The sequence below is a fragment of the Notamacropus eugenii genome, chromosome 3 (assembly GCF_028372415.1).
Source record: "Notamacropus eugenii isolate mMacEug1 chromosome 3, mMacEug1.pri_v2, whole genome shotgun sequence".
NCBI classification, from domain to species: Eukaryota; Metazoa; Chordata; class Mammalia; order Diprotodontia; family Macropodidae; genus Notamacropus; species Notamacropus eugenii.
The window spans coordinates 300,838,941-300,863,525 of NC_092874.1; the positions used below are offsets into that span (position 1 = coordinate 300,838,941).

Here is a 24,585-nt window from a genome sequence, read left to right on the forward strand (position 1 = left end):
GCCGTTGCTAGGACACCAAGTAACATCAGATTGTGTTACAGAGGCACTGAATGTGTTTGGAACTTGACCTTGTTGTGGTTTGTTCCTGGCCTCCTTTGTGTTGAAGGTCAAAGACGAGCCTGACTCTCCGCCTGTTGCACTGGGCATGGTGGATCGCTCTCGGATTCTGCTCTGCATGCTCACCTGTCTGTGTCTCTCATTCAACCCTCTGACGTCTCTGCTGGAATGGGGAGGGGCCCACAGCTCTGGCCAGCCTGCGCCTGGGGGCTCAAGCCGAAACATCCTTTCCTTTGATTCAGGTGGGAAACTGCCCAGATGGCCTACCCTTCCCCTAATGAGAGCACTCTATCTGACCTTGTGTCTGGCTGGGGCTGAGGCCTTGGCTGACCATGGTCACAGAAGCAGTTCTAGCAAGGCCTGGTTGTCTGTCAGTTGATGAGCAAAGGCCCCAGGGCAGGAAGAACTTGGGAATCTTGGGTGGGGGCGTGCTCCTCTTTCTCCATTTTCCATGCTGGCCTGGTGAGAGCTAGAAACCTGACTGGGCTGAGTTTTGGAGAGATGGCAGTGTGGGGCAGACAGAATCTCCCCCCAAAGCTGGAGCTGTAGAGTTGGGATCAGCTGTGAATATCTGGTCACTTTCTCTCTTAGCCTGTTAGATGTTGGTCTTGTTTCATGCAGCCATTTTGCTCATTCCTTGTCCTGACCCTCCCAGAGGAGCCTGCAGTGGGGGTGAGCTCTGTCCTGGCTTGCTTTTCTCCTTGGACAGTCTGGAGTCTCCCAACAATGGAGTCAGAGGCCTTGGGTCTGACAATCCCCTTTGCATCTTGGGAAATTTGCTACTTTTCTCTGGGCCTCAGTTTCCTCCTCTGTTGGGGGTGGGGGGGTTCACTCTGCTGGCCTCTGATGAACTTCCACTCTTGAGCAGCAGGGCTTTCCCTGTCTGGGCGCAACTTGGCCTCAGTTTGCCAGTTTTTGTCTCTCTGGAGTCAAGGCCCCTTTCTCCACCCTCACTCCCCAGGTGCTGGTGGCTGGTTTGACCGGATGTTCCCAACCCTCCTCCTGTGGTTCTTAAATGGCACTATTGTCTTGAGTGTCTTCATCAAGCTGCTGGTGCACGGTGAGCCCGTCATCCGGATGCACTCGCGAACCTCAGTGACGTTCTGGCGCCATCGCAAGCAGGCTGACTTGGACCTGGCCAGGGTGCGTTACCTCCTCCTTGTCTCCAAATCATTTTGAGGGCCTTTTACTGTTACAAGTGCCCATCTCTCCTCTGGCCTGTGCTAGGAGGACTGAGTACCAGAGCGCATGGTAGAGGGAACTTCAGGTCTGGGCCCCCAGTGATGGGACCAGCCCAGATTGCCCCTTCGTGTCTCCATGGTTTAGTGAGCAGAACTTACCGGCAATTTCTCAAGATGGGGAAAGGTGCAGCCCAAGGTCATGCCTCAGGTGGCTAGAGGTTTTTTAAAGTTTTCTTGTTAAAGTACGAATGTGAAAATCTATGGACTTGAAAATTTGAGTGTGCCAAGAACACAGACAAGGGGCTGGTGTATGAAACTCTGGCTGTTCCTGTTCTGGGGAGCCTCCTTCTGCTCCTTTTTGCTTACTTTTTGTGCTTGACTTTTTGAGTTTAGTTTAGGCCTCAAAGCCAGGAAGACCTGGGGTCACTTCTTTTGCCTCTCATTGCTCCGGTCAACTCTTGGAGACTGTTAACCTGTATCGGCGGAGGGGCTTTCCATACCTGGAAGTTCCCTTGTACTCCACAGGTTCAGTCCTTGTCCTTGTCAATAGCCCCCAGTTCTTCTCCCTCCCTCCCTCCTTTGAGAAGTACAGCTACACCCAATAAATCCCCACACCAGCTGCTCTCCCCCCTCCTCTCTGAGCCTCCCACTCTCTCTCTGAACACAAATGGGCCACTGCTTTGATCTGAGCTCTTCTGTCCTTCTCCTTCGTGTCATTGTCTCAGTGGTGCTCCGGGGCTTTCTCTTCTCACCTCTGCTTCAGTTCATTCAAGACTTCTAAGTTTTCTCTGAAATGGTCCCTATTGTCACTTCTTTTGGCATAGTAATAATATTCCACTGCATTAATGGAATGAAACATCTCCCCCTTTGTTTCCACTTTTGCAGCTGGAGTTTGGGTTTTGAGGCTGAGCCTTTTAAACTGAAGTGACCTGGTCCCAGAGGAGGCAGGGTCCCAAGTCCTGGAGTCAGGACCTTTGGCCATCCCAATTTCCTCCCTCATTATAATCCAGATCATCAGAGTGCAGGGTAGGGGCTGGTCTTGGAGCCCCAAGGCAGAGGACAGGGTTATTCTAGTCTGAATCCCCTTCCTCAGTACCAGATCCCTCCCAAGATATCCTACAGTAATGGAGACCATTGTCAGACAATTGTCACTGAGTTTATAAGAAGGGTCTTTCTTTTCTTTTAGTTAAATTAAAAATTTTTTTCAACTAAAAATCTGTTTTCTTTCCCTCATACCTGTCCACTATTTTTAAAAAAAAGAAAAAAAAGCTTATATTTATTATATGCATAGTCAAGCAAAAACCAATTCCCACTTTTGGCTGTGTCCAAGAAATATAGCTCCTTCCTCTTGAGCCCATCTCCTCCTCATCATTGGAGTCTTGGTTGTTTCATTGACCAGAGCCTCAAAGTCTTGTCTTTACACCGTTGTTATCACTGATGTCCTGGTTCTGCTCGCTGCCCCCAGCATCAGCTTGTATAAGTCCTCTTGGGTTTCTCTGAATCCATTCCTTAGGAAGCTCTTTTATCAGTGGAGTCAAAGTCTGCATCCCTCAAGGAAACCCTATAGGTGACAGTATTGTCTTTTCTTCTCTCCTTCACCAGGGGGATTTTGCTGCTGCAGCCTCTAACCTGCAGACGTGCCTGTCTGTCCTGGGCCGCACGCTGCCCACCTCCCACCTGGACCTGGCCTGCAGCCTCTCCTGGAACGTGATCCGATACAGCTTGCAGAAACTGAGGCTGGTGCGCTGGCTGTTGAAGAAGGTCTCGCAGCGGCGGCGCCAGGCGGCTGTGGCTGCTGGCGGCTTTGAAGACGAAGCGAAGACCAGCGCTCGTGATGCTGCCTTGGCCTACCACAAGCTTCATCAGCTGCACATCACAGGTCGGTCAGAGGCAGCTGATTGATTCTCTCCTGGGGCTGATGCCTTCATCCTTTGTCCTGCTTCTCCCTTGGGGTGGGAAGGCCTCCTGCCCCCTGGCCGCCTGTCTGCTTGCCTGCCACTAGAGGGCTCCGGACTCAGCCAGAGTTGAATTTTTGAAGTTTCTTCCTGTCTTACTTGTTGCCTCCCAGCCTTGCCTTAGCCTTGTGGGCAGAGCCCAACCCCTGACCTTTGTTCAGGTGACACTTACTGCACTAGACCCTTCTCCCTGTCACCATCTGTAAGACTGATGCTGCTGCTACTGTCTGATTTGTGTGGCTCTGGGCCTGTGCTTGTGGGAAGGCATCAGTCTGTCCAGGGGTATCTGTTGAGTGCCTACCGTGTGCCAGACGCTGTGTGTCTGAATACAAGGGATGAAATGATTCTGCTTTGCTCATGGGGGAGAAAGCAGACATACACTGACATAATGTATTAGGCTTCATAGTAAATATTGTGTTAAAAGTACAAACATATACCAAGAAGTTTTGGAGGGAGGAGGTCAGGGCATGGTGGTGCATGTTGGGGGTCAGAGGATGAAAGACCTGTGGAGGCAGAGGTGGAGAGGAAGGGCATTTCAGCATGAGAACAGCCTGGGCAAAGGTAGGAGACATCATGTGGGAGCATGGAGTACAGCAGGGGAGGTAAGGTCCAGTGAGGCTGGGAGGTGAGGCCAGGCTGGGTACAGCTGCGGATGCCAAGCAGAGGAAATGATGTTGGGTGCAGGAGGTCACTGGTTGAATAGAGAGGGGAATGACAGGAAAAATCCTTTAGGATGTAGGTTGGACTGAAGTATGGAGACTGGAGGCAGGGAGACCAGTCAGGAGGCTGTGGCAGTGATCTAGGGGAGAGGAGACAAGGGCCAGGACCATGGAGGGGGGTGGCTAGGAGAGCCAGCAAAGGGGTTGGATGTGAAGCATGTTGGGAAGGTAGAAGTGGGAACTGTTTAAGTGGGGGTGGGAGGAGGGTTTGGGGGAGAGATGATGGTTCTGTTTAAGACAGGCTGAGTTTAAAATGTCTTTGGGGCATTCAGCGGGCAGGTGGTGTTGTGTGTGGAAGGTCAGGGAAGGTGCCAGTGAATCCCAGGGGAGCTCATCAATGAGAGGAGACGGGAGAGAAGAGGACCCAGGACGGAACATGGGGGAAGCACTCACAATTAGGGGGCAGGGCATATGTATGTACGTACACAGACGTATATATGTGCCTTCGTACATGTGTATAGGTGTACAGGTTTGTATGAATGGAGGTGGATGCCGATATAATCTGACAAACCTTTTTAGGTTAAATGTACCTGGAGGAGGGTGAGGGGTAGATAGTTTTGGTGGGACCCAGGACCTCTGACTAGAGCAGTGTTTGACTGGGACCAGAGGACTTCAGCAGAGACAGGCCAGTTGAGGTCCCTGTACCCCACAATGGCTTCCCATAAATCCCCAGTTAGACAGGATTCCACAGAGATCTTTCAAGAGGCTCGGCAGGGATGGACCCCAATGGTCTGGCCCAGGACCCTCAGTGTTTGAGGAGATGTGGCTAGTAGCCTATGGTTTTTGGCTCCTGGGCCCTCCCTTGGGAAATCATGGACTGGGCCGCACCCCAGGTTTGTTGGTTCAGATCTCCATCTTTCCAGCTCTAGAATCCCATGAAAACTGAGGAAAGGGCCATGTGGCCTGCATACTTTGAACTCTCTCTGGCTGCCTCTGTCAGGCAGTAAACTTTTATTAAGCCCCTGCTGTGTGCCAAACCCTGTGCCAAGCTCTGGGGATACAAAGAAAGACCAAAGACAGGCCCTGCCCTTGGAGTTCGTGAAACCCAGGGGGTTCACAAGAACACAGTGTAACCCAGGGGCTTGAATTGAAGTGAATTAAAGCTCATTTTAAAGAATGATTGGCTAAGTGGAGATGGCAGTGGGCGGGCTGGGCCAGGAACCTGGGAATCCTAAAAATTCAGAGTTGGCTGGGGGCTTCTGTGAACTTCCAAGCCTATTCTGCTTTCTGGACGGGCCCCTGGCTGCCTGGGGAAGCCTGGGGCCAGGTTTTTAGAGGCAGGAAATAAATTACATGAGATTATAAAGAAACATGATTATTGAAATGTTAAAAAAAAAAGTTCGTGGATGCGGGTTCAGACCCCTGGCCTAGGCCAGTTTTCCGTGAAAGCAGCAGCTTTCTGTGCAGTACAGTCAATAAGGGTTCATCTAGACCCCATGCAAAGACTTCCTCAGAGGGAGATGTCCCTATGGGGACCCAGACGAGTCATTCTTCCCTGGTAGGACTGCTGCTGTGTTCTTGGAGCTATTCTAAGAGATGTCAGGTTTTGTTCCTGTTGGCCTTGGATGGCGATGGCTGGGCCTCTCCTCCCCTTGGGCCTGGAGGCTGGCCCTGTGCTGTGCATGAGTGAGTGACTGGCTCTCAAGTAGGTGTCCCCTTTTTGCAGGGAAGCTCCCAGCTGGCTCCGCTTGCTCTGATCTGCACATGGCCCTGTGTGCTGTGAATCTGGCTGAATGTGCTGAGGAGAAGATCCCCCCAAGCACCCAGGCTGAAATCCACCTGACGGCAGCTGTGGGGCTCAAGACCCGCTGTGGAGGCAAACTAGGCTTCTTGGCTGTGAGTACCTCAGGGCTTGGTCTGCTGGCAAGGAGAGAGCAGTGCCCAGTGCCTGAGTCTCTGCCAGGTCCCAGGGGAGCTGGTCTGCCAGCTCTGCACTCCCCAGTGCAGCTGTCAGCCCTGAGCCTGGAGCTGGAGCAGCTGCTGTCATTACCTTCCTCTGTGAAGGGATCAGGCATCCCTGTGTGGGAGGAACTGGATCTGGCTCCGGGGGCCATTCAGCTTAGCGGTAACTCCAGTGGGCAGTGGACAGAGCCCTGGGACTGGAATCAGGAAGACCTGAATTCCAGTCCAGCCTCAGATATTTCCTGGCTGTGGAATCCTGGGCAAATCATTTCACCTCTGCTGGCCTCTCTTTTCTCATCTATAGAATGGACATAGTCCCAGCAACCACCTCCCTGGTAGAGTGTGAGATTCAGGTGGCACGATATTTGTAAAGTGTACTCATTACCAGTCCCACATTCGTAGGTCTTGGCCTTGTCTGACCAGACCGCCAGCTTGCCATCCCACACATTTGTGAGAAACCGATAAATGTCTTTTCCTTTGTTTCTGGTTCTGAGCTCTGGGGCCGAGGCTGTTTACTCCGGAGGCCTCCAGGGAGTGCTTACTCCACAGCATCCTGGAGGGAGAGGGAGGTAGTTGAGAGGTAGTCCCTGCCCCTGGTGACTAAATTGTGTAGCAGAAGTCAGCACCAAGCTTGTGCAGAGACCCTATGACTCCTGTGCCTGGCAGCAGCTGGGGCTGCCCCTTTGGGGGCTGAGGAACACCCTCTGGGCAGCCAAGCAGTCCCATGAGGCAGGGGTGTGCTAGCTGTCACACCTGGAACTTGAACCCAGGTGTCTCCTGACTTGGGGCTCAGTACTTTTCTCAGTCCCAGGCTGCCTCTCTGGGAGAGGAGATGAACTAAGCTGAGTAACTGAGTCCCTTTGAATGCCCGTTCCCAGATGGCTGAAGGATCAAGGGTGGAGGCCTTCTAAGTGTTCTCAGAATCCCATACACCCTGGCATGGCCTCCGTGTTGTGGGTCCAGTTCCACATTCGTAGGTCTTGGCTTTGCCTGACCAGACTGCCAGCTTGCCATCCCACACATTTATTGGTGGGTTCACCCTCGGTGACTCCCTTCAGGTTGGCCACAGCAAGCACACACTCACCTCTCGCCCTTTGTTCTGCCCTCCCTTCACAGAGCTACTTCCTGAGCCGAGCCCAGAGCTTGTGTGGCCCTGAGCGGAATGCTGTCCCTGACTCTCTACGTTGGCTCTGTCATCCCCTGGGCCAGAAGTTCTTTGTGGAGCGGAGTTGGTCGGTGAAGTCAGCCACCAAAGACAGCTTGTACTGTGCCCCAAGAAACCCAGGTGCGAGTCTTCCTGGCCCCTGTGGGGTGGGGGGTGGGAGGGGGAAGGTGGACACCATTGGCCCTGCCCTTTGGGAGCCGGGATCTTGGGGACCCAAAGAACAGAAAACAGAATCAAGGCAGGGTAGGAGGGCTCTGAAAGTGTGGAAGGCCTTCTCTGTGCCACTGACCACTGATGAGAGAGGACACCTCCTCACTGGCATGGACAGCTGTGTTTGTCCGCCTGCCTCACTGCCCTTCCTACGTTCATCAGAAGCATTCTGCTCCCTGGGTGTGAGAACCTTGTGGACTCCCAGACCTGACCTGGTTCCTGTCCCAGGATTTCTAAGGCCCCTTCTCCTCTTTCTCCCTTAGGCCATGGTGCCTGTAATTCATTCTCTAGGGCTGCTCTTGGATCAGGCATTAGGCCCCTCTGGGGGCCTAGGGAGCAGATGGAGGCCCACAGGCTGCTGCTCCACAGTGGCATGGTCAGGGATGGGCAGCTTTCTGAAGTGGCCAGACCCTGAGGCTGCCCTCCTGTCACAAGGCTCTGCTGCCTTTTCCCTTTTTGAGAGCTAGGTTTTCTCTGCCCTGGAGGTAGCGGCTGCTCCTTTTGAGGCTTGGTCCATTGGGCTTGAGAGGTTGGTGCTGCCAGCCACCTTCTTCTCTGCCTCTGTCCCCACCCTCCTCTGGCCACCCAAGGCAGGGCTGGCTAGACGCAGCCCACGGCTCTGGGCAGGCCAGGGAACCGAGGCTTGGCCAGTCACACACGCTGGGGCCACTGCCAGAGCCCCCCTCCAGTGTAGACGCTGGTGCTTTATCTCTGCATCATCCCCACTTCTGAGGGGAGAAGACAGAGAAAGAGTACCTCCTGCTGGGCCTCCCTCTGAGGCTGTGTGCACCACTATCTCCTGGTAGCCCTAGGGCCTCATTCACGGTGTGATGTGCTGTGGTTCTGCTCTCTCTGGCATCAGCTCCTCAGAGTCTCCTGGCATTTCTCTGAATTCCTCCTAGGTGCCACTCGGTGCCACCCAGTAATGCCCCTCACCTTTGCTTGCTGAGCTTCATCCTGCTGTTCCCACTGAATTAACAAACATTTATATTCCTGCCCCTCCCCCCATCTTTCCCCAGTTGAAAAAAAAAAAAACCTTTTGAACATATGTGTAATTAGATTAAGATACATTTCTGCATTGGCCCTGCCCCAGAATATGCTGGTCTTTTGGAATTAGCCTGGGTCACTGCATTGATCAGTGCTTTGTTTTTGTGGCAGTGTTTCTGTACAAGGGGCTCTCCTGGTACTTCTCACCTCACCCTGTATCTCAGAATCATCCCTTTGGTCATTTCTTACAACATAGATGTAGTCCTTGTTGTCTGTGTACATAACGTGTTTCAGCTTCTGCCCCTTGATTGGTGAGCACCCCCTTGGTTTCCCCACTACCACTAAGAAAGCCACCATAAAGACTTCTGTAGATATGGGATTCTTTCCTTGTCCTTGAATCTCACTGGGGCGGCCTTGGATCCAAGGGCATGTGTGTCTGCTGTCACATTGCTATCCAGGGGGCCCGAGGACCCCTCCAGCATCAGCACTGCCTTTTGGCCCACCTGATGAGATGGATTTCTCCCTGGTGGTTTTTATAAGATGTGTGGAGTTTTGTTCTACCCTGTTGGGGGTGGTTTGTATCTACTTGAATGCCTGGTACAAAGCCTTCTCCACCACTCACCTTTGGCAGCGGACCCCATCGCACAGGTACACCAGGCATTTTGCAAGCATTTGCTCACGCGAGCCGTGGATGCCCTAGTGAAGCCCCAGGCCGAGCAGAATGAGGAGACCTGGTATGTCCTGGGGGTGGGAGAATGCCTTTCCTCATTTGTGAATAAAGGGGTCGGACTCGGCCTCTGAGGTCCCTGCCAACCCTGAAGCCCTGAACCTGGGAGACTGGAAGGGTCACATGTGGCCACATTGTGGGCAGCCTTCTGTGGCTAGCCAGCTGAAAAACTTGGGTGTGGTTGAGTGGGTGGCCCTGGGAGGTGTGCACACAGGTGGCATGATCAGAGCTGGACTTGGTGGGATTTCAGCTGGTGGTGATGTGCAGGGTAACCCAGCAGGGAGCGTGGGCTCCCTGGGAGGTCCTCGAGGTACTTCAGCCATCTTTTGGGCAGATGGAACAGAGCTCTGGCAAGAGTGTGGACTGGGTTGCCAGGGGCAGTGGGCAGGTGGGCAGCCCAGGTCTAGGGACCTGGCAGTCAGTGCTTTTTCCTTTGATCCTTCTCAGTGAACTGTCTAAGGCCCTGGAGTACCTGAAGTTACTGAATTCCTTTGTGGATTCTGTGGGGGTCATGGCCCCACCTTTCACAAACACCTCGGTGTTGAAGTCAGCACTCGGTGAGTCTCTTGGGGGTGGGAGTTTGTTTTCACCTTCATAGGTCATCAGAAGCAGGGACATAGAGACAGCGACCTTCGGGGGTCTCCCGATGTACTGAGAAAGCCCAGCTCAGCTGCCATCGCTGGTGTTAGACCCATAGAGTGAGCAGTGCTGGTGCCCCTGCTTGAAGGCTGCAGGTCGGGCTGAGCCTGGCAGGGAGGGCATGCTAGGATGCTGGGAGGGAGGTGGGTCTGAGCCTGGCATTCCATGCCTTTGAGGGGCTAACAGCAGTCTGTTCAATTAGTCTCCTACAGTTCTTTGAAAGCTGGGGTCTTTTTTAAGGGAGTTCTGGTCCCTTGGACAGTCAGTTGATAAAGCCTACAGGCACCTTGTCAAGAGTCATGTTTATCAATGTGTAAACTCAAATCCTCAGGATTACCAGGGAGAATCACACTGGAACAGTAACATGTTTTCAGAGATAAGTTAATGGACTCTGTAAGTCTGCGCACATTCACAGAGCCCTGGTTAAGAGTCCCTGTTTGGGGGGATAGATTTTGTGTACTTTAAAATAGATTAAGTATTGATGATAAAATAAATAGAACAATTTAAGAATACTTTTAAGGCGTTTAGGTGGCTTGCAGCTTAAAGACTCTAGTTATCGGCTCTCTACTTTCACTAGTTCATTTGCCCAGTCATGTGAATGTGCTTATGGTCCCCTCCTCCTTGAGCTCCCAGCTGGCCTTAGGATGAGGCATTTGGGGAACAGTAATGTTTCCTTGGACGGGAGCCTAGACCGTCCTCTCCTTTAGGCCAATGACTCTTCTGAATGGGGTTCGTGAGTACCAGAGGACTGTATTGGCTGCCCCCTGCTGCTCATGACGATGGCATCACTCTTACCCGCTCAAGGAGGCGGTCTGGGCATGAGTGTTGTAGTAACTGACCCCCTGTCCTTACTGCCCTATCCAGGTCCTGACGTCATCTGCAGGTGGTGGACATCTGCAGTCTGGATGGCTGTCAACTGGCTTCAAGGGGATGATGCAGCCATGCGGTCACGGTTTACTGAAGTTGAGCGGATCCCCAAGTCCCTAGAGATGGCTGAGTGCGTGGCCCCTTTCCCTTCTTCAGTGTGTAGTCTTTGGTGTTGGGAGTGGGGAATGGGAAGAAGGACATGCTTGCTCACTTGTGCTAGCTGGGACAGGAGGAGTCAGAGCGGACTGCCATTGGGTGCCTGGAAGAACCACTGTGAAGTGGAGGTGCTCAGATATTAAGTTTAAGAAATAAGTCCAAAGCCTCAGGGATTGCTGATGAAAGTGAAGGCACATAATTGCGGGGGGGGGGGGCATCAGCTTGGCCCAGCCCAGTAAGGAGAGAGCCAAGTCTGCCAGGGCTGAATGAACCAAGGACTGCCCTTCCTTCCTGTTGGGATGGAGCTGAATGTGGTGGTGGAGGAGGAGCATTGTCTCCTCCCCCCAGATAGAAGGTGAGGTGAAGGCTGTGATCACCTCCTCTTTGACAGAGACCCAACGCCCTTTGGCTCAGTGAGCAGCCCCAGCACCCTGGGAAGAAGCAGCTTGAACTCTCCGCCACTGTAGAGCCGACTCTGAGTTGTCCATCTGAGTTCTGGAGGATGACCCCAAGGTCAGGGCCAGCAAGCCTCAGAGCAGCTGGGCCATAGAAAGCCACATGGTGGCACCATGGCCCCAGGCTGTCTGGATGGAGAGAAAAGGCCTCTCTGTCCAACTGACCAGGCTCTGGGTGTTGCCACCAAAGTGAGAGCATCCATGCAATGTTCCCGGCTTGAGCCATGCCCAGGAATGAGGGTGGGCAGACTAAGAGCAGTGCTACAGTAGTGGGTTGTTGTGAGGACAAGCCAGTCAAAGACTGGAGAGGATGATGGTTGACAAGGAGCTTCAGCCAAGGAAAGGGTCTCTTAGATGCAGAGCACAGAACTGCTGACTCTTGGACCCCAGGAGAGGAGACTAGGAAAAGAGCACCCTAGAGCTCGAGAAGATGTGACTGAGCTGTGGTCTCCTCGTGGTGCACATGCATGAGAGTGCCAAGGGGCTTGTGGCTAAGGAACCTCTGCTGCCCTGGGCCAGACTTTGCATCTCGTCTGTGAAGGGCTGGAGCATAGTGGGTACCTTGGGAATGCCCAGTGGCTTGGCATGCTGACGTCTGAGGTGCCTTCCAGCTGTGAATTTATGAAGAAGCCGAGATTTTCTGGTTTTCAAAAATAGAAAGGAGCATCTAGGACGTGGGCGAGGGATGGTTGCTGAGCCACTAGCCTCAGGCTTCGGACAGTTGTAGGAGACAGAGAGCTGTGGGCTGGGCCACAGCATTGCTCATACCTTTGGAGCCCCAGGCCATCAGGAAGGGCTTAGCATTGGGCCTGTCAGGGTCTTTGCTGGCTCAGTGACCCAGCTTATCCTACGGAGCGCACCTCGCAAATGGACAAGATGGCTGGAGCTGGGGCTGGTAGCTCCCATGCTGGACAGCTGTCAAAACCCCAGGAGCATTTAGCAGCTTGGACTTTGGGCCAGACCAATTGAAATTAAACCTGACAGATGTAAATGTTGAGACTCACCCTTGGGTTCAAAGAAATCATCTTTACATGGACAGATGGGGCTGTTTGTGGTGGTGGTGAGAGGCTGCCCTGAGATATTCTGATGCTTCCTGGATGTATAAAGGAGGGAAGGGCTGCCCATGCTGAAAGTATCTTCAGGACAGCGGCCAGCCCCAGCATAGGGCCCCTGGAACCCTAGAAGAAGTGAAGACCTAGAAGGGGAATGTGGTCACATCTTCTGGACATGCCCCGGACACAGAACCAGAGGAAAGGAGGGCTAGGTGCCTGAAGGGGTTAACCCTCAATTGGCAGTGCACTTGACCTACAAACCATCCTGACTGCACAATATGTTCCAGAATGGAGGAGGCAGCCTTGGATTGCTTCAGGCCCAGGTTGGACATGTACTTGGGACAGAGGGGCTGGTGTTCACATGGGTGCGACCACATGGCTCTTAACATGCCTTGATTCTGGAGGCTACAGATGGCATCCTCACTGTCCATATGAGAAAACCAAGTGCCTTTTGGTTAAATGACTCATCTGATGAGACCCCAGGTAGTGAGAAGAGACCTGCTGTATCAGTGCTTTTCCCACCGGCACCAACGCTCATATTTTGGCAGCTTTGGGCTCAGCGCAGTAGAACTTCCTCTCCAGGGGGGCTGCCTCTGCAGGTAGTGAGCTCCCTGGCCCTCCTTCCGCTTGGACTGAGTTCCATAGAGACTCTCTGGTCTTAGTTGGGGATGTCATAGAAGGGGATTGTGTGTCAGGTGGCAGGGGGTTCAGCGCATCATCCACTCCTGGCTTCATGCTCCGTGGCCTGTCGGCACTTTGGATCAGGACTCTCAGGGCTGACTTGCAGAAGTGGAAGCGGATTCTTGGAGCACCATCCACTTTTGTCAGCATGGTCTTAGGGGATGGGGGTCCAGTGCCCAGAATGCTCAGCTGAGGGCAGGATGGTGGGGAGGAAGGCCATGGGTGCTGGCGCTCTGCCTGTCCCATTGTCATTGGATATAGGCTGGGTAGTGTTAACCAATGGCTCCTTCATTTTACCCTTTATTGGGAGGGCAGGGGAAAGGGACAAGCCCCTTAAAAGGCTGAGAGGAAGCCCACCTTTGTCTCCTGCCTCCTTCCCAGGAGCCCCCTTGTGAAGGCTGTCCTCCACATCTGCCGGGCCATGCATGCCTCACTCTCAGGGAAGGCTGAAGCACAGCAGAGTTCCTTCGGTCACTGTGAGAGGGCCAGCGGTCACCTGTGGGGCAGCCTCAATGTCAGCAGTCCGGCCTCCGATGCGGGGCTCACCCACGTAAGGCTCTGGTGCTCCCAGTGGGAGGGGGGAAGCCCTGCTGGAGAGGAGAGCCCAAGCCTGGGGCCTGACTGTCTGACCTCCCCCCCCCCCCCCCCCCTCCGCCCCCGCCCCCGCCTCCCCCACCCACTCCCCACCAGGAAGCCTCGGGGCACGCGGTCATCAGGGCAGTCGGGCACAGCCCCCTCGCCTCCCTGCGGGCGGCTGGGGTGCATTGTAGTTGCATTGCACGTCGTGTCGGGCCGTGCAATGTTCCCGCAGTGCATCCCGGAGGCCCGCACTGCTGCCGCCACCCCTGCCGCCTCTGCCGCCGCCTCCCCTGCTCCCTTCCGAGCTCTCCTGTTCCAGCCCTGGCGAGGTGGCAGAGACTCAGGAGGGCTAGGCCTGAGCCTGCTGGGGGCCAGGGGCCAAGCAAAGGGACAATGTCACAGAATGGGGAGGGGTGAGGTTCCCTAGCGTAGCACCCTCCTGCTGAGGCATGGCTGCCTCCCCGTGTAGAGACGTCCCAGGAGTGACCCAGAGCAAACTCTGCCTGGCCCTCCACTGTCACCCTTCAAACACACACACGCACCAGGGTGTGGAGGCCAGCTGTCCCACCTCTAGGACTCCAGAGCCTCTGTCTGCTGGACCTGGACTCCTGTGCCCGGGTACAGAATGGGGTGTCCTTGTGTGGGGAGAAGATGTCTGCACGGAAGCTGTTGGTGAGGTGGGCAAGAAGCAGCTGTGGTCAGCTGTCCATGGAGGAGGACCAGGAGGAGAACAGCCCTAAAGCCTAGGCCCTGCTGCCTCCCACTCTCCTCAGAACAAGCCCCAACCTGGCCTCCTGGCTCACCGGCCAGTCCTCAGTCTATGCCAGCACCAGTCTGTTTGCTGCTGGTACTGGCATAGACTGTTTGGTTGTCTGGTCTGACAAGGCTCCTGTGGAGAGGAGTGTCCCCAGGGTCCAGGTTCCCTGCTGGAAGGACCCCCCAATGCCCCTGGGCAAGGATGAGGGTACTACATGGCTGGCCTCTGCCCCCTCCCCTCCCATACTGCTCCCTGGGCTCTGGAGCACCCCAGCCTGGGCCAGGCTGCTCACTGCTTCCCTCCTGTTTGCTCTGGCCCCCTGCAGGTGATCCAGCTGCTCACCTGTGACTTGCTGCTGTCTCTCCGGACTGCCCTGTGGCAGAAGCAGGCGGGCTCCAGCCCAGCCCTGGGAGAGACCTGCCACGCCTCAGCCCCCGAGCTCGCGGGCTTCCAGAGGGATCTGGGCAGCCTACGCAGGCTGGCGCACAGCTTCCGGCCAGCCTATCGAAAAGTAAGAACCAGGGGCCCTTCTCCCTTTCCCTCTGGGTCACGTGGGACTCAGTCTGAGGGTCTGGTCTGGCTCCCTTAGCAGGGAGAGGATGACCTGGCAAATTGTTACCACAGTAGCCATCACTCTACAACTGGGTACCCAGCACAACATGAGACACTGGAGGAGAGGGAAAGGCTGTAGTAGAATGAGAATACCAGCCCTGGCTCCAGTCATTACTGTGCCACCTGCCAGCTGCATCCCCAGGGCAGGCCATCTCTCCTCTGAGCCTCAGCTTCCCCACCTGTAAAGCCAGTTCCGTATCTCTGCAGCCCCTTGTGAGGAAGCATGTGCAGACCAAGTCGGTCTGAGTCCCAGAGCTCAGGCCTTTACAGGATCATCAGATGGTCCTCCTGCGGCAAGCGCCAGCCGTCATTGTGTACACAGCGAGACAGGGAAGCCCTGGGGGCTTCCTGAGGGGCCCCACCTCAGAGCTGGTCCAGTAGGCATCCTCACAGAGCTCTGGGGCCTGTGGAGCAGGGCGGGAAACCCATGGCTTGGCCTTCGAATGGACCCAAGCTGCAGTATGGCCCACACAGGGCCTAAGTGGGTAGCAGGAAGGAGGTGGCCCAGCCTTTGGTTTGACAGATGAGGGGGAGTGTCCTCTCCCTTACTTTGGACACCCATTACTGAATGACCTTTGGCCTCATTTTGAGTTTCTTTTTCCCTTGGGGATTGGCGTTTTTAAAGAGCCCTGTTTGGAGCAAAGACCCCTTAGGCATGGGGTAGGGGTGATGTTGGAGCATAGATTGAAGGACCCTGGACGTGTCCTTGCTCAGGCTCAGGGGTCCCTCCCTCCTGCCCCCAGGTGTTCCTGCATGAGGCCACAGTGCGCTTGATGGCTGGCGCGAGCCCCACCCGCACCCACCAGCTGTTGGAGCACAGCCTGAGACGCCGCCTGGCCCAGACCAAGCATGGTGAGTCCTTCTTGGGACAGGGGAAAGGAGGATGGCTCCCTGGAGGTTCTGGGTAGGGAGGGGTAGGTGTCAGATCCTGAGGCTTACCTGGGGTCCCTCTGTCCCTCCTTCTTGCAGGAGAGGTGGATGCCCTCCCTGGGCAGCGAGAACGGGCCACCGCCATCCTACTGGCGTGCCGCCACCTGCCCTTATCCTTCCTCTCATCCCCGGGTCAGCGGGCGGTGCTGCTGGCAGAAGCTGCCCGGACCCTGGAGAAAGTTGGGGACAAACGTTCCTGTAGCGACTGCCAGCAGATGATTGTCAAGCTGAGTGGAGGCACTGCCATTGCGGCCTCCTAACCTGGCCCCTGCCTCCCCTTTCTCCTCTGCTCAGACCCTCACTTGTCTGTCTCGGTCTATGCCACCTGAACCCCTTGCTTGCACCGTCTGAGCCAGGGGGGTTGGGGCTCTCAAGCTGCTGGTCATTGCCCCCTCCACTGCCAGCCTCTGCCTAGTGTCCCTTCCTTGGGCTCCCCTGCTCTAGGACCACCCAGGAAACTTGGAAAGTTTCATCTTTCATTGAGGGAGGAGAGTCTAGTGGTCTGGTACCCAGATGGGGACCTGGAGGAGAGACTGGGGGGCAGCAGGCAAACCCCAGGAGAAGGGCAGAGGCCCTTCCTGCAGCCTTCAGACCCTCCAGGCATCGCTCAGTCCATCCGTGCTGAGCCAGGGATGCTCCGGATGCCTATCAAAGTACGTGTTTTGGAAACACGACGGTTTTTACTCTGGCTTTGTGTGTTTGGCTTGCTGAGCTGTGAGGGGGGCATAGCCAGCCCCCTCTTTCTCTTGCTCTCTGTCTCCTCTCCTGTCTCTGACATAGCTGTTAATTATTTTTCCTGTATTAGAAGCGATAGCTGTGGGGTGAGTGTGGTAGTCCAGACCCCAGCGCCAGGGGGAGTTAGGGGGAAGGGGGGGCAGTCCTCAGGGCAAACATGAAATAAAATCATCTTTTTTTAATTTTCTAAAAAAAAATGGTATCTTCCTTAATTTTCTTCCTCCTTCCCTCTCTGTCTCTTTCTCTTGGCTCTCTGCAGCAGGGCCAGGACACATGCCCAGGCAGTCAGGATCAGAGTGGATGCTGAGGGGGAGAGTGCTGTGGGTCATGGTACAATGGCCCAGGGACACTGTCACTGGAACCATCTGTATGGTGGGAGTGGGGAGGGCCTCGTTTCCATTCCTTGGGTGTCCTGGTCCTTGTTCTGTACTTACCCCAAATTCTTCAACTGAAGTGACTGATGGGGCCCCGGTCTGCCCAGCTGCTTCCCTGGGCCTGTGCCCCCATCCAGGCCTCTTGGCTCTAGAATGGGCAGGAAGGAGGCTGTTTTCAAGGACCCTCTACCTTCTCCCCACATATGAGAGGGGTGTGCCCAGCCGGGCCCTCCTTCTCTTGGGACAGAGATGCTGTTTTCTTCCCTTCTTGGGCCAGGGTGGAGGCCCAGAGCTGGCTTTACCCTTCTGGGTAGATGCCTCCCCCTGCCCTTTTGGCAGCTCCAGGGGAGTGTTGGGGGAGGTCAGGGTTTGTGGGCCCTCATCATTGCTGGCCAAGGTAGGTCCTCAGAGCATCACAGACATGTCCAAAGGCACTAGTGCCCAGGCATCTTCACCTACAATCGCAGGGTTACTGCATCACCAGGAACCCTTGGCTAGAAGGCTCTTCCTTACTGCCCTGGAAGCCTGGCAATTCTGTGGCTTGGCAGACCTTGTCTCCTGTTTGCTGGCAGTGACCAAATGCCCTTGAGAACCACAAACCAGTAGCTTTGGTTTCACTGTGGACCAAACATCTTCCTTGTAGCCTTGTTCACCCTTCAGGGTCTGTGAGTCAGCTGCCACTTCCTAGAAACTATTTGGCCTCTGCAGCTTCAGGCTTAGAGGAGGAAAGGAGATCTGGGAAGTAGTGCCCAACCCCACCTCCTAGGACAGAAAGAGAGCCATAGGGCAACTGGAGGCAGGAGTGGGGCCCCGGGAAGACTGGATCAGGCCAGCCCCTTAAATGAAGGCCCTTCCAGCATGGTGGGTACAGCCCAGAGTGGGACCCTCCACCTTAAGATACTTTGGTGGAGGGCCCAGGCAGAGCCTGCTGGCTATTCAGCAGGGAGCAGGACAAAGGAAATGGAACCTTGTACTGATCAACGGCCTGCCCCAGGCCACCTGATGCCCTTGCTGATTTCTTCCATCTCAGGCTTCTCCCCAGCCCTCCGACCACATCAAGGGTCTGTGGACTAGTTTTATATTCTGTGTTATTTATGGGTTCAGCGGCAGTCCCAACCATTGTTTGTTTTATGTGTGTATATATGTGCCTTGTTGTTTGGGGAGGGGGATGGGGGACAGGTTTGGGTGTTGGAACTGGGGGGCTATTTAGCCCCCCAAGGAAGGCTGGGGGCTCAGCTCCCAAGAGTGACGTCTTTCATGTTTAATCACCTTGTCTGACGTAGTCAATAAACACAGTTTGGGCCAGGGGTGTCCTCTCTCCCCTTCATTCATCTTCCATCTCCCATGGGCTGTTGTCCCCTCCTCCCCACTTCAGGTTTGAATTTACTTTTGGTGGTGAAGAGGACAAGGTGGGGTTCCCAGCTGACTGGATCTTGACGTTTCTATGAAGAGTGAACCTCCTGGTGAGGGCTGTAAAGACAGGAGTTAATTGGGTTGAATGTCTTAAGAGTGAAGGTGTGTATATGGACACGGTGTATGTGGGGATGTAGGCAGACACTACGGGATCCCTCTCGAAAAGTCCCGTAAGTAGCTCAGCTCCAAATGAAACCACTATCCTGGACTAATTCTGCTGGAGGTTCCAGATGGTTTGAAGGGACCGCAAGGCCAGGGGCCCAGCCCCTTCATATTACAGGCTGTATTTGAACTCAGGACCTTGTGACTCCAGAACCAGTAGTGAAGTAGACTATGGGAATCTCCTATAACCAGAGTCTTGAGAGGGAAGTGACGAAGCAAGAATTGTCTTCATCCTTTGTACTTCCCAATATTTGGCACCGTGTCTGGCATGTGGTACTTGCAGTGCCATTGCAGATAGGAAAGAGAGGTGGATGGGTGGGTTTAGCTTCCACCTGAGGCTCCCAGAGGGCAAATTTCAAAAGAGGTCAGAGAATTGACTGGGTAGGATCCCTTGGTCTGAGACTAACAAAACCCTGGTGATGAAAATGATTTAGATTAGGAAAAAAAGGGTGTGTGGGGAGGAGGAGGGTTCTAAAGAAGCTGGGATATTTGGCTGGACAGGGAACTCTGACCTTAAAGCCTGTGCAGAAAAAGAGGGAGCCCCCTGGGGCCCTGTGACAACCACATTTGAGAAGGGACCTTGACAAGCTGGAGCCTGCCTCTAGGAGTTCAGGTTAATATTTTTTTTAAGCATCACTTAAAGGAGTTGCCTGTTTAACCTGGAAAAGGGAAGAGTAGAGATGGGGGAGATATTGTTGATTTTTAAATTTGAAAGGTTGTCAAGCAGAAGAGATGATCGTCTTGATTTCCCCCACACACGCACATACAAAAACAAGCGGTACTGGGAAAACCAGGTGAACATTTCAAAGCAGTTTGAGGCCAAAATAAAGAAAATCTTCCCGAAGATTGGAACTGTCCAAAACTACAGCGTCATTTCAGTGGACAGTGGAGTCACAGGATCGGGTTAGGTGAAAGGTAGATGACCACTTGTAGGAGGACATCAATCAACATTTATTAAGAGCCTACTGTGCGCCAAGGATATGATCTAATGAAAGTTTCAGTTGTTCCCTCTGTTTTGAGTCTTGTACTTCTGCCTGTTGGACAGCCTCCAAAGCTGAAAAGAATGGGGCAGGGCTCAAGGGAGAGAAGGCTTCCTGGGAGCAGAGGCATGTCTTTCTCCAAATGTCTGGAGGGCTCCCTTCTAATTCTGAAATTCCGTAAATTCAGCATCTGCTCTCTGGCCCCACCCCATCAGCCTGTTTCCCAACTCCATCTTTGTGTTAATGAAACCAGCAGGCTTATTCAGGCCCAAATCACCTGAATCATGCATAGGATCCTGGATCTTGGGTGGCCCAACCCAACCCCCTCCTTCTAAGAAAATCGAGTCCCAGAGAGCATGAGTGGTTTTTCGAAGGTCCCCCAGGTGGCAGAGTTGGTAGTCGGACCTAGGTCCCCTGACTCCAAATACAGCATTGTCTGGAGAGTGCCACATTAGAGGATTAGCCCCTTGAAGGCAGGGCCGGTCTTTTCCTTCTTTGTATATCCCTGATGGTTAGCACAGTCCCTGGCACATAGTAGGCGCTTAATTAGTGTTTATTGAATAGAAATCTCAACTGTTTCTTCCTCCCCGACATGAATTGGATTTCTGGGAAGCAGAGCTATCCACACTGGGACCCTCACTCTCTCCACCAGGATCTCTCCCCTCTACCATCACAGTAGCCTTCCTGCCTCCAGTCCCCTCTCCAGGATGTCCTCATGGTCACAGAAGTCATCTTCCTAAGTCACAGGTGGGTGCAGGTCACTCCAGAAGCCTTCACTGACATCCCCTCACCTCAAGGATAAAATGCAAATTTCATGAGCTTTTTCTTCTTTAAAAAGTTACTCTTCTTCATGCCCTTCTTCCAGCTCTGTGGGACTGGTAGCTGTTCCCTGATGTTGGCCTCATCCCTCTCACCTCCTAGCCTGGGCTCCATCCCTGCAATGGGGGCACTCTTTCCTCACCTTTGCCTGTTGAAACCAGGATTCAGAATGGGAAGGGACTGCAGAGACTACTTGGTCCACTTTGCTCAAGGTCACACAAATAGAGGTGGGATTTGAACTCAGGCCCTCCAAATCATCATTCCATGGTTAAGTCATGTTGCCTTAGGGGCTATGTCTTTCCCACTCTCCTCTATTGTGTATTAGGCAGGTCTATATTAGTGGGCAGCTAGCTGGCACCATATTGCACAGAGCACTTGCCTGGAGCCAGGATGGCTCATCTTCCTTAGTTCAAATCTGACCTCAAATCTTCCTAGCTGTGTGACCCTGGGCAAGTCACTGAGCCCTGTTTGCCTCAGTTTACTCATCTGTAAAATGAGCTGGAGAAGAAAGGAAGGATGCGAGGAAATGGCAAACCACTCCAGTATTTGCCAAGAAAATTCCAAATTGACTCACAAAGAGTCAGAAATGACTGAAAGACAACTGACTTAGATTTCTGAGGGCTGGGAGTCTGCTTTCTGCAAACGTACCTCTCCCCATTGCCTGCAAAGTAGGTGTTTATAAGAATTTGTTGAATGGAACAGGCAGATGTCATGATTCCAGAGGAGTTTGGACTAGCCGACTTCTGACCTCTAACCTGTCTCCAATGCTTAGGATTCCATGCAGTGGTGTGGTGCAATGGAAAGACCACTGGAGTTGGAGGAGCTGAGTTCAAGTCTTACCTCTGGTACTCCCTTATCTGTGACCCCGGGAAGTCAAGCCTCAATTACCTCATTTGTTAAATGACCCAAAGTCTTATTTTGCAGAGAAGAAAAGTGAGGCTTGAAGAAGTCAGGGAGATGAGCCTCAAACCTGGGCCGTCGGAGTCCAGGACGTTTCCCTTCTGTTTCCCTTCTGAGGTGACCTCTCAAGCCCACACTGTTCTGGGGTGCCTGATCCCTGTGTTCCATCATGTGCAGAGGGGTCTTGACGCAAAGGCATGGGATGTGACTGGGCTGAGTGGTGCTTCCTCCATTCTCTGGAGGAGAATGTCACCCAGGTTCATCCTAGATTGGAAACCCCCGGAGGGAAGGGTGCTTGTTGGTGGGGAGGTTCTCTGGCCCTTTACTGATGAATATTGTTTCAGTGGCTCAGAGCCGACCTGAGTTGACACATCCAGTACGGGCCTAATTCTGGCATATTGATACCAGTGGCCACCAGGGGTCAGCAGATCCCCAACCAGCAAGAGACCAAATTCCACTCCAGTCCCTGAACCTTCTGGCAAATGTGTAAGATCCCAGCCACCTTCAGGGCCTGTGGTCACCCAAGGGTCATTTCTGTGCTTTCATTAAGGCGTAGAAAACCACTACTAGGAGACACCTTAGAACTCAGATTGTCAGAGCTGGGAGGGGCCTGAGAGCAGGGAAGGTCAGGGCTGGGAGGGGCCGATCCAAAGAAGGGGGGAGGGGGGACTTCCTCGATGTATTATGGCAGAGCTCCAGTTTTTCTCCTGAATCTGCTCTAGAGAATCTCAGCCCTAGAGCTGAAAGGGGCCTCAGAGGCATCTACCTTAGCTCTGTCTTACAGATGAGGAAACCAAGGCTCAGGGAGGTTGCCTCTTACAACATCAGTGCTTATAAGCAGCTCTCGGGGTCCACTGCTGAGCTGCTGGCCATTTTCGTGGGTGACTGGGGGGCACAGTCCCCAGACCTTTCCCGGCCCTTGTCGTCTGCTCCTGGACTGGCTCCAGCTCCTTAGGTTCTTTCCTGCCCAGAACCGTGGACGGTCCTCAGCCATCCTCACTGTCACCCATGCTGGGTGCCTGCGTTAGGAGGGTGGCGAGGGGTAGGCGGGGGGGGGGGGGGGGGGGGGGACCCTGGGGGTGGGTGACATGCCCATTATTCCTGCTGGAGCAGCTTCTTGTCTTTGGAATATGGATGAGTCAGCCTGCCCGCCCCCAGCTCTCCAGAGCTGAACCCCAGCTGCAGGGGGTGGGGGAAGACAAGACAGCAGGGGGTCTGGGCCCCCGGGTCAGCCTGTTGTTCCATGAGGCCAGCCCAGGAAGCTCCCTGCAACTCAGAAATGCAGCTTGGTACTCCCTCAGAACTTGGGCCCACCTGTCACCTATCCCTGCCCTGCAGGCCGCCTGCCGACACCTCCTCCCTTGTGGGTGACCAATAGTCTGTCACAGTGCCCGAGGTTCCACCATTAGCCATTCATGAAGGGGGAACACAGATTGAGAGGCAGGAGATGGGATTCTTAGCCCTTATTAACCTAACTCAGGATCTGTAATTCCTCCAATAGGTTCCCAGAAAATCGTAATTTCAGAGCCCTTCCCATCATTGTAAGTGCCCCATGAGGGAAAATTAGCTCAACCTCACTCTTTAAATGTGGCAGCTGGCCAGCTCTGATGCCACCCCAAAAGGATATGGCCCAGAGCAGACAAGACCCTGCTCGGGCTTTTGTCTCTTTCTTGCTGAGATAAGGAAGCTCCACAAGATTCCCTAAGCTTCCTCCCTTTGTGTTCTAAAGGTCCCCCTAGCCCTGACATCCCCTGTTCTAAAGCCCTTCCCAGCTCTGACATTCCATGTTCTAAGGCCCCTCCCAACTCTGACATTCTATGTTCTGAGGGTCTTCAATCTAATGTTTAATGTTTTAAGGTTTCTCCCTATTCAGACAATCTACGTTCTAGGTCTTTCCCAGCTTTCTGATCTCTGGCTCTTAGGAAACTGACCCCAGGCCCATCATGCAGGCTGTATTTCTTGGGCGTGTTGGGGGGCAGGCTATCCTTTTGGCAGATTGTGTGGAATCCTGCCTTGTTCCTCTTGGCAGGCTCGGGCTGAGCACGTGAGGTCACACATGTGTTCCCTTCAGTTTCACTGCTTTCCTGGGGTTCAGGGGATCCCTCCTGTCCCTTCTATCCCCCTCCCACCTTTTCCCTTGGATGGGAAGGGGAGGAGCCCCACAGTTGCTCGGGTGCTGCCTGCTCCTGTGGACACCAGCTGTCAGCCAAGCAGATGGCTCTGATGGCTGCAGTGCCTTGTTGGCCTGGAGCCCGAGATTGGCTGGGGCCTCATGCCAAACCACCCTGCTGCCAAGAGAACAGGGAAAGAGGTGAGTTATAGAAAAGGAGCCAACCTTCCTTGGGGGCACGGGGAAGGTGGGGGCACTCAGGGAAGGGGTCCCAGGCCATGTAGGAGATGGCGCTGAGTGTGGACTCACTACTTGCCTGGCATTCAAGGCCTTCTAAACTGGCTCTAAGCAGACCAGACCACTTACCTTTTGGCACTCCATCCTTCAAGAACTGGCTGAAACATTACCTCCTCCAGGGAGTCCTGCCTGACCTCTCTCAGGAAGAACTGGTCTTTGAATTGTCTGGGCCCTCACCACCCTCACTACCACTACAGCTCATGTGCCCTGCTGATCACAGACTGCTCTAATAACACTTTTCATGGGTGACTCTGGTCTCTTTAATGAAACTGTGAGCTCCCTGTGGGCAGGGACCTTGATCACTTCACCCCAGTGCCCCCCCTCCCCAGCGAGTCTAAAGGGTATTGGATTAGTGATTGAGGGAAGAAATTGACTGGGTGGGGCAGAATGGAGAGAGAGACAGACAGACAGAGACAGAGAGACAGAGAGAGAGAGACAGAGACAGAGAGAGAGAGAGACAGAGAGAGAGAATGACAGAGAGACAGAGAGAGAGACAGAGAGGCACAGAGATACATAGAGACAGACAGAGAGAGAGAGAGACAGAGAGAGAGAGACAGAGACTCCCTGAAGGTGATGTGGAAAGGAGCAGAATGAGGATTTTAACAGGATTTTCTTTGCTGTCATACTGGGGAAGTGGGGGGGGGGGGGGGAGATACCAGGAGACAGGCTGGCACTCTGCTCCGTGGTGCTGCAGGGCCCTTTCTCCTTTCTTCGGGTGAGACCTTGGCCCAGACCTCCATCATGAGGCTAGGCCAGGAAAAGACTATTCTCTGAAGGGAAACACCCATTTTGGGGAAACTCAGAAGGAAAACCCTTAGACCACCATAATTAGCTACCAGCCAGCCTCCTCTCCTGGGGAGGACATGTTTATTAAGGAGCAGAGGTTAGATTTATTTACAAAGGAACAAGTAGGGACCCTGGGTAGATAAGGCTTCCTCTTTCTACTGCCCCCATAGCCCCCCTGCCCCCTTTCTCCCATCTCTATGCCCCCAGCCCCATTTCTCCTTCTGGCTCCTCCCCTTAGGCCTAAGTTTGAGAGGGCCCTTGGAGAGAAGGGGTCTACCAGCCTAGCAGGGTCCGAATGCCACCAAGGGCACTAGTCTTTGATACTGGCAACGTGAAACAGGCCATTTCTTGCTAGCCCAGAGCCCACCAGGGAGAATT

At 53.9% G+C, this 24,585-nt stretch overlaps 1 protein-coding gene across 1 annotated transcript in view; it reads left to right on the plus strand.

The window, feature by feature from the left end:
* The window catches only part of SREBF2 (sterol regulatory element binding transcription factor 2), a 42,161-nt gene extending 24,112 nt beyond the window's left edge, over positions 1 to 18,049 (plus strand). Inside the window, exons 8-19 of the mRNA XM_072596276.1 lie at positions 107 to 299; positions 1,019 to 1,200; positions 2,841 to 3,117; positions 5,579 to 5,748; positions 6,931 to 7,099; positions 8,808 to 8,910; positions 9,351 to 9,460; positions 10,407 to 10,539; positions 13,135 to 13,303; positions 14,415 to 14,600; positions 15,445 to 15,553; positions 15,671 to 18,049. Of these exons, the coding sequence (XP_072452377.1) occupies positions 107 to 299; positions 1,019 to 1,200; positions 2,841 to 3,117; positions 5,579 to 5,748; positions 6,931 to 7,099; positions 8,808 to 8,910; positions 9,351 to 9,460; positions 10,407 to 10,539; positions 13,135 to 13,303; positions 14,415 to 14,600; positions 15,445 to 15,553; positions 15,671 to 15,891 (2,022 nt within the window). The 3' untranslated portion in view covers positions 15,892 to 18,049. The remainder of the gene's footprint in view (positions 1 to 106; positions 300 to 1,018; positions 1,201 to 2,840; positions 3,118 to 5,578; positions 5,749 to 6,930; positions 7,100 to 8,807; positions 8,911 to 9,350; positions 9,461 to 10,406; positions 10,540 to 13,134; positions 13,304 to 14,414; positions 14,601 to 15,444; positions 15,554 to 15,670) is intronic.
* The last annotated feature ends 6,536 nt before the right edge of the window (positions 18,050 to 24,585 follow it).